The 13,803-nt window shown below is 35.5% G+C and overlaps 1 protein-coding gene across 1 annotated transcript in view; it reads right to left on the reverse strand.

Annotated features, from left to right (window-relative positions):
• brinp3.L (bone morphogenetic protein/retinoic acid inducible neural-specific 3 L homeolog) overlaps nt 1-13,803 on the reverse strand; it is a 398,147-nt gene that overhangs the window by 62,582 nt on the left and 321,762 nt on the right. The window contains exon 5 of the mRNA XM_018258776.2: nt 7,374-7,479. Coding sequence (XP_018114265.1) covers nt 7,374-7,479 — 106 coding nt within the window. The remainder of the gene's footprint in view (nt 1-7,373; nt 7,480-13,803) is intronic.

Below are 13,803 nucleotides of genomic sequence, written 5' to 3' on the forward strand. Positions count from 1 at the left end.
TATTCTTTCAAAAAAGGAGGACATTATGGGTTCACTTCCAAGTAGTATGTCACAGCCAAAGTGAAGGATCTCCCCTTAGTTTGGGTACCAAAGGTTTCCAAAAGCTCAAGGTGCAAATCCTTTGGAACAAAGAAGCAGCTCAAGAAGTTGCTAAATTCTCTGACAATAACTTAAAAAGAGACATAGTAACATGAAAATAGTGAAAATGAAAATTTGTGAGTTTTGATTTTTTGAATATTTGAATTTACCATTTGAACTTTAATAAATCTGCCCCTAAAGGAGTGGCACTTAATTAAAATTATTTTCATACTAACATAGAAAATTATCTTTCCAATTTTGTCCCCACTACACTAAAATGTAGTTCTCTGTGCAGCATGCAAAATCAATGCAGGGGATACATGTATATGGCACTGGCCTAGCCACATGCCAGTAGTGAATTGAAATCACCACGTTTGCTGCAACCACAGATATTGGCATTTTCTTCAATTTGGTTCTCTTTGCATCAAGCAGTCAAAACAATTCTCATGGACTGACACATTAAAAGAAGAGCCAAAAATGTGATAATCTCTTAAAATGATTTCTGGACAGTCAGAAAGGTGCCAATATATAGTGTAAAACTGAAACTGCTGGGAATATATATATCTTATACTTAAGGCCCCTGATAGATGAATTGTAAAACCTGCAGTGGTTCTCATCTTATCCAACAAAGTTACAACCCTCTGGCCACTGTCAATGGGGTTTAATACCTATTTTAGGTGGAGCAAGCTTTGTTTTTAACACACTGGGTTATCCATTGCTACTGGAGTGTAACCCTAAGGCTAAACAGTTGCTGAAAAATAGTGAGCACAGTAAATACATTATATTTCTTACAAGCTAGCACAAATATCCCTTCATACTTTTTACATTTTTGCTTAAACTGAACATTATTGCATCAGTAGTGAAGAATGTTACATTTCATTTTCTGAAAACATCAGGTTACAGTATCTAAATGGCAAAAGGTTTCTCATTAAAAAGTTTCTTGATTCAGGCAATATACCAAGGCAAATAAATAATTGAATAGCAAAGATTAATGTTTTAAAATAGTAAAGGTATTGAAAGGATTAAGTATTCTTTTTATATTTTAACCCAAAACAGAATGCATGATTATATTTTATCCAACAAGATTTTATCCAGCATTTTAAAAAACAATAAGCAAGTAATTATGATATTTTTCATGGTCAGGGTTGTGAACACCTCTACAAATGGACATATGACCGCGAATACAAAAAAAGAAGAAATAAATTGGGGAAAATGAGCCAGTGGGAGTGAGAGGTAATAACAGGTGATGATTAAGGGATTGACTTGTAGTTTGCTAGATTATGGACTGAGAATGTTGCATATATTGAAAGAAATTGTTGATGATGTAGCTAGTAGGAGTTTGTGAAGTTTTGAATGTGGGACATGAAGGAGAGTGCAGAATTAATATGGTGCATCAATTTATTATAAAGGACAAAAGAGGGGATGTGCCGTGGTCTATTGTTTGTGTAGACTAGGAATCATAAGGACTTCCAATAGTATGAGAAAGAGAAGGAGTTGGACATTTGTTATTAGTCTGATAAAGAAACATTGCTACTAGAGAGCTATAGATGTGTCGACAAGAACAGTTGCTAAGAGATGTAGTGCAAAGTCAAAAGTAGTGGTACAAATACATAACCTTGTAAGCTAGGAAAGATATTTACCATGTATACAAAAGGGGAACACTATGCAACAGAAACAATGATGATCTACCTTTATCAAATAGGCAGAGAGGTCCAGGACAAATTTAAACTATTGTGAAAATGAAATTTTATATAAGCTTCCTGATACTGAAATAAGAGACTAAATACAATCAATTAAAAATTTCTTACATGATCAAATTTATCTTCACTGTTCCTCTCTCAGCATCTGTCTCTCTTCATTCTGTATTCTTGCAGGAGTTGGGTATCAGATATTTATTGACAGATCCAATATATCATATAGGGGGGCTCCCGTTCCTAGCAGAAGTATTAGAGCTTACTCAAATAACTGATTCATGTCCAAACAAAATCTTACAAAATAACTGCCTTTTGCACAAATCCTGTATGTAGAGAGACAGGATTTATGGTGTGGAGTGAGCTCTAATACATCTTCTAGGCAAAAGGAGTCCCCCCTAAAATAAAATATATTGGATCTAACTGTCAATGAATATCTGACACCCAACTCCTTCATGAAAAGAGAATGAAGAGAAAGAGATGCTGAGAGAGGGATAATGAAGATAAACTTGATTATATCAGAAACGATACAGCATTTTTAATTAACTGTGTTTAGAAAGTTTCTTATGCTTCAGTATTTCCAGTAAGCTTCACCTTATATTAAATTTTCAATTTTCCGATAGTTCCCCTTTAAGAAATGAGTGTTCAGATAGGTGTGGGAATCCTGCAAAAGGGCCTTACATGTGTAGGGATTGTTAAAAATTGTTATTGTTATGCAGTGTCGGACTGGCCCATAGGGATACCAGGAAAACTCCGGTGGGCCCAGGTGTCAGTGGGCCCTCATGCTGCTAAGCATTTGGCCTATTTCATAGTCATTCCTTATTTATTTGAGAACAAAGAGGCTAAATAGATGGAATAATAGATTATAGTATGTAAAGAAAAGAGACTAGGAGAATAGAGGTTGAGTGAGGAGAGGAAGAATAATAGTACTGAGAATGGGCCCCTGGTCTAAGGTTTTTGGGTGGGCCCCTGGTGTCCCAGTCCGAAAACTGTTGTTATGAAATATTTGTCCTACATACAAGACACTCCAATTAGAAAAATAAAAAAATATATAAAACAAGAGTTGAAATGGAGCCCAAAAGCCATGTGATAGTTGAGAATCGTGAGATCTAGTTAGATCTTAAAAGCAAGGCAGATAATTTGATTTATAAAGGTTTTTATTTGTCATTATCTGTACTTTCTCAGCATTATATGGCACAATAGAAATTGCTGGGCACTTTATCTGTAAATAAAACGACAGATAAAGCATACTTTTATCTAGATTGGATTGTGAATTAACAGAGAGTTGATATCTCCACTAAACATTAAATTGTCCTTAAGCTTACTTCAAGATTTTCCTCCCCAGGGATAAAATTATTTTAAGGTAATTTTAAGACACAGCAGGATAATGAAGATTTAAATCCTGAGAAAATCTATATTTTATACTCCCTAGAAATACTGGCAGTCAGTTACGTTTCCCAAGTAAGCAATATGAAAACTGTAACAGGAATGATAAAGTCACTGGGGCGGATTCACTAATGGACAAAGTGGCCGTCGCTATCGACAATTCGCCAGAAAACTCATCTACAGGGACATCGCCAATTCACTAACAGGCGTAGAGGACAATTCGCGAGCAAATGATACTGTCGCTAGCGTTCGTACTCACCCTATCGCGTGGTGACTTTTCACTCTGATGAAAGATGTGAATTTTACTGAAAGTTACCTCTTTCACCAGAGTTTACTTCTCCAACTCAGACCAGGTTACCAGATGAAACAAAGCTATATCTTCCTCAATCTTATGTGAGTGACATCATATCCTGTGTGCCGCAAATGCATTTAAGTTGAAAAAAACTCTGGCAACTTTTTTTTTTTAAAGCGGCTTGACTTCAAAAGTCCAAACTATTAAATATTTATGTGTAAGGAATTTTTTAAAACTAATTTGAGTGGCATGCCACATTTGTTTTAGTGTAGGATTATGTCTAGGGCATTAGAGGATCTCCTCTGTCTTTATTATGTGACATGTGTTTGAAAGTGTCCACTTCAAGCATTTGCATAAACATTACTAATAAAGACGTCCATACAACTTTTAGGTACCCGCCCTATTCAAATTAACCTTAGCACAAGAGTGCTAGTGATGTTTCAGTATGCAGAAATGAATGGTAGCGAACATTCGCTATGAAATGCTCGCCGAGCCACAATAGCGCTTGCAAAAATCTGCCAGTGCTCGGCTGCTGAGACACAACTTCTCATTTTAGCAAATTAGCGTAGTGGTAATGAACTTGCACCTGGCAAAGTGGTGGAGCGGTCACTGGCGAAAATTCGCCCTTTAGTGAATTTGCCCCACTGACTGCGAAATTTAGTCAACTAAGCTTCAGAATCTGTAAGCACTAACCCTCCCAGAGTCCCACTGGGGCTTAAATGAACAGTGAGCATAAAGGAAAGTGTTTTAAAGTAATGAAAATATCATGTAGTGTTTCCCTGCACTGGTAAAACTGATGCGTTTGCTTCAAAAACACGACTATAGTTCATATAAACAAGCTGCTGAGTAGCAATGCCAGAAATTGAAAAAAGGCTATATGGCACAGGATAAATTGTGGATAACAGATAACATTATGAGCTTATCTCCTATCTGCTAACCTGAGCCTTTTCTCCTTTTAATGGCTGCCCCCATGGCTACACAGCATTTATATAAACTATAGTAATGTTTCTAAAACCATCACAGTAGTTTTACTAGTGCAGGGCAACACTGCATTTTATTTTTATTACTTTAAAACAATTTCATTTTTTGATATTACTGGTCCTTTAAAGTGGACCTGCCACCCAGACACAAAAATCTGTATACTAAAAGTCCTTTTCAAATTATACATGAAATCCAATTTCTATTTTTTATTAAAGCATTTATAGCTGTTGTAAGCTCATTTAAAAATCTCAGCTGTCAATCAAATATTGTCTGCCCCTCCTCTATGCCCTGGGCATAGAGGAGGGGCAGACAATTACTTTCACTTTCCATTCAGCACTTCCTAGATGAGCTCTCCACATATTCCCCATTTCTTTTTTACTATTTAATTGTGTAGCCAGGGCAGGGGGATGGACATCAGGTCCAACATTTTGGTGCACAAACAAGATTCTGAGATGATGCAAATTCAAATAATTTATATTGTGTAATTAAAGTTACTTTTGCTTGACTAATGTGATAAAATAGGATTTTGAATTTTTTTTGGGTGACGGTCCCCTTTAAAAAAGAGATGGCCCATTCAGACTTACCTGCAGATATTTTTTCCTTGGCTAGTTATGTGGGACCAATACATCTGACCAATAAGTAGAAAGATGCAATAGATAGACATTACCTGCTTAGGCTAGGTCTACTAGTCAGGGTTCAGTAGCCTCTGAGGCTCAAACTGTATTATAATAACTGTGCTTTTAACTGTATTTTACAAATCTTAAACAGAATGCACCTTTTGTCTGCAGTGTATCATGAAACGGGGCTTACTTTATTTTTTACATTTATTCTTTATTAGGTCGGGGAATTCACCTGCCAGTCAGAGTCAAGAAAAAAACAGATCCCGTGGAGTTAGGGGAACTCACATAGGTGGTCTGATATTTGTCCCATGAATAATCGGAAAATACATTATTGTACTGTGGATATTGGTTGTTTCCTGAATCTAGCAGGTTGTAATGCTGTATCTTGTTATTTATGCCAGACATCCAGTGCTACAATTAGGAAAGAACTGCCAATATAATTTTAAAGATAAACACATTTTCTCTACTAAAAAAAGTATGTAATCTGCTGTGTTATAGGTTACTTTCCAGTGATTTAAAGATGAAGTATGTTCATACTTTTTCCACATATTTGGAAAAAAAAACATTCACAATTTAGTAAATAGTGGAAGCACATGAACGAGAGTTAGGACAAAAGAAGACAAAGTGAAAGGTAACCCTAGTATACCAGGTTTAATCAAGAAAGTGGTACAGATGTCATGGAGCTTACATTATTATTTTATTACATGTGGGGGGGGTAAATGTCTTCGAAGCACATTTCTATTCTGGCATGTATGAATTCAAAGGCCAATAAAACATGTTTACCTCAAAGCTACAGGTAAAATGGCATTTTACTTCGGAATAATTTCTCAGGGAAGCAAAAATTTCAATATGAGTTGAAATTTGATTAGCTAAGGGCACTGCACAAAGGTGCAAAGAGCTCAGGAATATATTTATAAAGCTACCAAAGATGTTTCTAAGAATTGTAAAGTGCATATCAGAGAGTCATTTAAGAGTTGTAAATCATTCATAGATGCCAATACAGACTGATTTAGGATAGGATTTTTTGTATAAATACAAATATACAATTTTTTGCTGTATACTTTCTTGCTTCCCTTTGAGTCTTATATGTACAAATACTTTATATATGGGTTATGTTTGTATGTTTATGTATATCTACAGTGGCATAACCACCTGCCAGAGCTGTGGCAGGGTGGGAAACATTTTCTAGTGACCCCACTGTATATTTAGGCAACCAAGATGAGAAATTGCAGTAAAAAAAACAAACTTCACAGAATTTAAACCAAAAATGATACACAATTGTCACCAATAAGTAAACCAAGGTTTGTAATTATCCACACATACTTGCACAGCTCAAATGTTGCATTATTGTAGTGATTAAAATATATTGCCATAAATAATTTTTTTCAGTCTGAATCGGCAGCTGTCAGACTAGAGTCAGTGAGCATAGAACAGGCTGCAGTCTGTGTGAATGGATTTATTAAAGGGGAAAAGAACCCTATCCGTTGATTTATGGTAGGGGTAACTTGCTCTCGTCCAATTACTGTTATTATTATTTTTTTCTTTTTTTTCATGTATAAAATAGTATTGATCTTAGTAAAACCTAGTTGTAGGTTGCAAAATGTAAATATAAATCCATATTAGACAAAGTTGCCCTGTCCCAGACCTTGACACCTGGAGTTTTATACAGTAACTACTCCTGCTATAATATAATAATTTCGGTTTTTAGCATGGGTGTAGGTTCTAGCATAAAACAAACAGAAAACAGATGTATTCATGTGGGGGCACTACTTAAAGGGGTAGTTCACCTTTAAGTTACCTTTTAGTATGTTATAGAATGGCTAATTCAAAGCAACTTTTCAATTGGTCTTTATTTTTTTTTTAATAGTTTTTTTTAATTATTTGTCTTCTTCTGTTGACTCTTTCCAGCTTTCAAATTTGGGGTCTCTGACCACATCTAAAAATGAATGTACTTTTTATTAATCCTTATATTCAGACTCTCTTATTCAAATTAGTGCATGGTTGCTTGGGTAATTTGAACGCTAGCAACCAGATTGCTGAAATGAGCGGCTGAATAAAAAGGTTAACTCAAAAACCACAAATAATAAAAAAGGAAAACCAACTGCAAATTGTCTCCGGATATCTCTACATCATTCTAAAAGTTAATTTAAAGGTAAACTACCCCTTTAAGCTCATCAATTTTTTATTCTATTATGTTAGTGCATATAGTACCCTTTTCCTTTTGATCACTGCTTGAATATATAATCTACCTCCTAGGGATATTACATTTTCACATAAACATATTTCATCAATGTGTTATTGTAGAAGAAAACATAATCCACATACCTTGTAAATGAATCTTATTTTCAGGGCTCTGAACCAGAACAGAACTGACAGAATCTAAATTGTCATAGTTACTACATCCAAGGGGTCCAGTCCTTGTCTCTGTAACCTGAGATCAAAGAAAAAAAAGTAACCAACATGTGTTTAGAGGTAATGTGCAGTTAGGACACTCAAACAATAAATTGGGCAATAAAAGAATAGGCTTATGTATACTGTAAATAAAAAAAAATAAGCCTGAATAACTCAAGAAACCTCAGATTAGTCATAAGGCGGCTATCAAAATGTGAGAGGCAATAAATATTTTATATACTTTTATATAATATTCAATAGTTTCTTCTGTATCTTTGAGCTAACTATTTTCGATTATGTGGTGGTGTTGCATTTATACTTGGTGGGACCAAATTGCAGTAACTTTTACAGGGTGCATTCTTGCATTGAAAAAATGATATCAACATCTTTAATATAACACAATAGAGTATCCGCTTAGATTTTGTGCATTTATAAATAGGACGAGGGGAGAATATTTATCAGCTTCAGCATATTAAAATGAAAAAACATTATAAATACAATCAATTAAATATTCTGCATTGTTTCTGAAAATAATCCAGTTTATGTTCACTATTCCCCTTCCAGTATATGTTTCTCTTCATTCTGTCTGGATACAGCAGTTGGGTCAGATAGTCATTGACAGGTAGGTCCAATATATTTTATAGGGGGCTTCCATGCCTAGCAGATGAATTACAGCTCACTCAACTGATTCCAGTACAAATAAAATAGAACAAAATAACTGCCATGTGCACAAATCCTGCATGTAGAGAGACATGTTGTGAGTGAGCTCTAATACATCTTCTAGGCAAAAGGACCCCCTATAAGAGATATTGTATCGAACTGTCAATGATTATCTGACACCCAACTCCTGCATAAAGAGAGAATGAAGAGAAACAGAAGCTGAGAGAGGAATAGTGAAGATGAACTTTACAGATTATTTAATTGATTGTATTTAGAAAGTTTCTTATTTCAGTATTCTGAAGCTTATATTACATTTTCATTTTCGTTACAGCTCCCCATTAAGTTCAGGAAAATCCAATTTGAAAATGATTGCACAGCAAACAACTTAAATTTGAATTTTAATAAAGTTGCCCTGGTGTGCCTAAAAATCCCATTTTAAATTAAATCATAAATGGTGATGGGAGAATTTGTCTGTCTCGCTTCGCTGCGAATTTCGCGAATATCCTGCGAAATTTGCAAAACTGGCGAAACAGCTATTTTGACACCTCTGAAATTTATTCGCTGGCGGCAAAACGGGCAAATTTGCCGTGAATTCGTGTCTGGCGAATAAATTCGCCCATCACTAATCATATACATTTTGGGAACTGTTACAATTGGAATATGCTGAATAGGCTGTTTAGTAAACAGATATTGGAAAAGATTTTCTCAAATCCATTAGCTGAAATGTATTCAATAATCATTCAATAACATTTTTGGGGTTTCAGCTGATATTAAATCCTACTGGCAATTATGTATGGTGTAATGGGGAGGGCCAACAGATTGAAGACATTTTTAAAGCTACGAAGGTTTGGGAAATCATAATCCACAACATTTTTGAAAGCTTGTTCACCAAATGTGTAGCAAATTCTTGTGCTGACACATTTCCTCAAGATGCCAGTTACAGGCAAAGTATGGAGAAGGTACAGCATGAATTCAATTATTAAATATACTAAGGGGCTGATTAATCAATGTTTGAATTAGGGTTTTTAGCACAATTTGAGTTTTTATGCAATAAAACTCACATTCTCAAATTATTACTTAAAATTAAGTATTTATTAAGCTAAAAAAATCTAGAAAACTCAAATGTAAAACTTTGGCATGTAAAAACTTGCAAGGACATGAAGAAGTGAATGGGATGTGTCCTAGTCAAAATTTAAATGATCTATTTAATTTGAGTTGGAAGGTATTTAGAGTTTTCCAACAATTTATTTATTTGAGTTTCTAATATTTGGATTTTTTTTTTAAATAAGTTAACATTCCAGAAAAAAACATCTAGAAAAAGAAAAAAGAAAAGAAACCATAAATGTTAACATGTGCAATTAGTTGGGCTTTAGTGCCAGGGGTTAACTTTGACTTTGGGTGGTGTCCCACTCTCTTCCCTACCACAGGCCCATCTCCACCCTGCTTCACAGCACTGGGCCCCCATAAAAACAATGGCCCCGGGGATGACTGCTCAGGTTGCCCTTTTTTTTAGTAACCTACCACTGATCAGTGTTGTTGAAGTGTTTTCTTTTAATTTCCTTCACTGAACTCAAAAGAAGAAACAGATACATTCTAAATGAACCTATTCATCTAAATATGGCTGATAAATCATGATCCTACCAAAAATGCGTATAAATCAACTTAATCTACTGTATTTCAATAGTTTCAAACAGGATACATCTTGTGTTCAGTGAAACAGTACTTTAGTATAGATTATTACATGACTGTTTACGATAAAAATAATAAAGGTTTATTATCTTGTCAATAAGCCTATATTCACCCAGTTGAATGTATTTAAGACAATATCTCTCTTTTATCAGATATGCCCTTAGCTCATGTACAACAACAGCTTTTATCATAATGATTTACCAAGAGAACAAATGTGGGTGAGCATAATCTACAAAATAATAATACAGCAAATGAAAGTAGTAACAGACCCATAATATATGTAAGAATCAATGAGATGGATAGTTTTGGCTCTAAAGCAACTCCAGAGCAATCATCAGGTTGTATCAGTGCCAGCAGACAAAGAGAGCAGCCACAGTCTTTCCAAGTTGGACTTTAGAATATTATTTAGAAAATACTTAGGTGTCAGATTTAGATAAAAACACATTAATCATTTAGTTGAGAGCACTTACAAATGACACTGGCACTAGTTCACTTGAATCCTAGGATGGATGGCAACTGTGCTCTAGACAAGACAAGGACTGCGTCATCATATTTATACTGTCAAAGTATAATGTTAATATATTGCAGGATTTAATATACTGTAGCAGTGAAAATGTGCTTTATATTTTAGCAGTTACAAGCACTTTAAAAATGTCAGGTATTGTTATGCATATAGTGGCTTTTCTATGCAGCTGATATATTATCCTGATTAATGCATATGACAGTATAGAATCATACTAATATAACTTGACACAACCGTCTCTTTAGTACGAAAGCTTAACTGTACTCAATACATGATCTCATATGGCCTCAGCCCCCTCCCTTACTGTTCCTGTGTGTCTTTGCAGTCATTCCCCTTCATTGTACAGCATTGTTACACCACTATTCCTCATAACTGTAATGCTATAAACCAACCATCGCTTTTAAAAAGACAAATAAAATATTTTACAGCTTAAAATACACGCTTCTAAAGATCCTATAGGAATAAATAGAAAGTGGGTGGATATAAAATCAGTAGCATAGGAGTGATATCCCAAAAGAAATCTACTAACTTGATATATTTCTAACTTGAGAAGGAGTGAGTGACAAGAAGTTTTAGAAAAAGTTCAAACTGCTGTAGAAGGCTTCTGTTTTTATTGACCAGTTTTAATGCAATCTGTAGTTTAAGCTCTGAATCTTTCTAAAATGTGTTACTTCTTACCCCCTATCAAGAGCTAGTGAGTTTGCATTTTTTTAGAAACACTATGTGGTTTCTTATTGAAGCTTACAGAAGATAATTTTATGACAGTGGCCTCGCCATCTCCCATTGATCTCAGTCGTGGCTATTAAGAAGGGCAATTATTTGGAGGTTTTAAACTTGGGAAGCAACTTGCAGATAAAATAAATGCCTGTGAGAATGTATGATAATGTAATAGAAGTCTTAATGAATGAGATGAAAGTGAGTGTTGGACTGGCTAAACCAGGGATGAATTTTATATAGTTGCCAGCTAAAATATATTGCAATATATGGACAAACAATCCTTGTTTTGTTTAAAGGGTAAGGCATTTTAGTAGCATTATCTGCAACATGTTGTAAGGCTTACCTCCAGAGTCCTGCCTGGTGGGTATGACAGGTAGTTGTTTGTGCGTTAGTGAACTGAGGCAAGTGCTTGTTTGCACCTCATGCACACACCTGTTCGGGAGTCAGCACGCCCAATGTAAGAGAGCGCACATCCTGTGAAGCAGACGGGCACCATTTTGTGGACAATATATGCAATGCACCATATCAAAAATCTTGTTTATGGACCAAAATAAGGCACCCAATGCACATGCAGATGCACTGGCTACACAATTTGATAGTGAGGAAGGAGGGGAATGAGGGGAGTGCAGTGATATCTAGGCAGTGCAGAATAGAAAGAGAAAGTATATGCCTGTCCTGCCTCTATGCCCTAGCTATAGAAGAGGGGGCAGACAATATATGATTGACAGCTGAGAGGTATAAAAGTTTTAGTAAAAAACGAATTTGGGTTTCATGTCTAATTTGATTAGGATTTTTATTATACAATCTTTTATATCTGGGTGGCAGTTTCCCTTTAACATATTGAGCAATTTTATATTTTTTTGCTGCCGTTGTTAATCTGATGATGGGCATAAAAATTGCCTTGTAGCTACATGTATGCTTGGAGATCGCATTGCTTTAGTTGTGTAGGTAAAGGCAGCAGCATCATAAAGTCTGCCACTTGCACAACAAATCTGTGTGTGTGTTGGAGTTCCCAGTGTCACTATTACTTTCTGAACCAAAAAGGATTTCACAGTACAAATTACCTATTGTTATTCCACAAACAGATTGGCAAAATTCTTTTCATTATATTAACCCCTTGAATTTCCAGGAGTGTCCAAATGTTGTTTGGCAATGGAGACCTTATTTTATTTCTGAGGAAGTCATCTGCAAAGTGGTAGCAAGTTAGTCAGTGGTAAGAGGTAATATGAGCTTTTTAATTTACTGTAGTTTATATGTGGGAATTTTCAGATATATCTGTGCGTCCTTACAAATCATGACCACATGATGCTGAAATCTGAAAACTGTGCCACAAAGGATGGTGAATGACTTCAATACTGCACATTTTATTCTATTTGGATTGTACAGCTCCTGGATTCTTATGGCTTTTTTTTAGGAAGGATTCTCAAGGTTCATTGGGCAATCGCCTCTCTTTCTTCCAGATTGACTGAAGTGTTCTGTTTATTTAAGTTCCAGCATGTAAAACTGAATGCATCAATGGATGACTCTCCATATAGAAATGTTATAAAAGGCAATTGCTTTAGTCGTTCTTACTGTAGATGTGGTATAAAAGTGTCTCAATACAGAGCTGGCCATCTTTCTTCATGTCAATTATTCACTTAATGGCAAGGTTTGGTACCAAGTTATGATATTTGATGGTGCAGTGCAATGCAAAAAACAACAACAACACTGGAGCCTTGGACAGGCCTGGGGAATATATTTATATTCATTGGAGGACCAAGACTGGCCAAGGTTGAATACAACTAACAGCAGTGCTTCAATAGGTTGTGCTCCGGGATATTTAGAATTGTAAATCCAGTAGTCTAACACTCAAGTTAGTGCCTTATTCAGTGGCATAACAAGATGATACTGGGCCCCACAGCAAATTAATTTTAGGACCCCAACATATGCAGAGGTTGAGTTGTTTTACCAAAATATATTATAATTGTGTATTAATCATGGCTTCATATGGTCCCCTGTACCTCCTGGACCCCCCTGCAGCCGCAGAGTCTGCTTCCTGTAGTTACTCCCCTGGCCTTACCAGGAAGCACCATTTGCTCTGCCTTAAATGCAGAGGGCTCTGCATTTTTAAACATACATTAAGTATATACTAAAACAATGAATTGTAATATTTATAAAGTTGCAGCAAGAATCAAAAATATAGAAAAAAATGGTACAATGGTACAAATGGTTTGTGATTTGTTATTTCAAGGGGCAATATGTGCACCTAGCATTTAGAATTTCTAATTAGGATTTCCTCTGATTGAATATGGAACTGTGGTTTGGGACTAAGGAGCAGAGTGGGGGGAGATTCCACATACACGTCCATTAATGACATAGAGCTGAGGATTATCAGCAACCAGTAACTGCCTGCATTAAAAAAGTTATGTGGAGGCCATAAATAAAAAGAAAATGAGAAAAAGCACGCTAATATTGCACTCATAAATAACCATGTATACAGCTAGGTGTAGCTGTGAAAAGCACTGCAAAAGGTTTATTGTTGGGACTCCCACCACAGAAATAAAATAAAAAACAACATAAAAGATATATAAAATGTGTCAACAAGAGACCCAGCTGTAGGCATAGACATATAAAAATGTAGTTCAGAAGCATACTGGCAAGAATAAAAGTAGTATCACCATTAATGAGCATGTGCCCATACAAATCAATTCGATAACCATACAGTCCATATGCAGGTACAAGAGATTCTTGGATTTACTAAATGCCAGGGCTCTTTGGTTTCTTTATTATACATAA

The sequence above is a fragment of the Xenopus laevis genome, chromosome 4L (assembly GCF_017654675.1).
Source record: "Xenopus laevis strain J_2021 chromosome 4L, Xenopus_laevis_v10.1, whole genome shotgun sequence".
Classification (NCBI taxonomy): Eukaryota; Metazoa; Chordata; class Amphibia; order Anura; family Pipidae; genus Xenopus; species Xenopus laevis.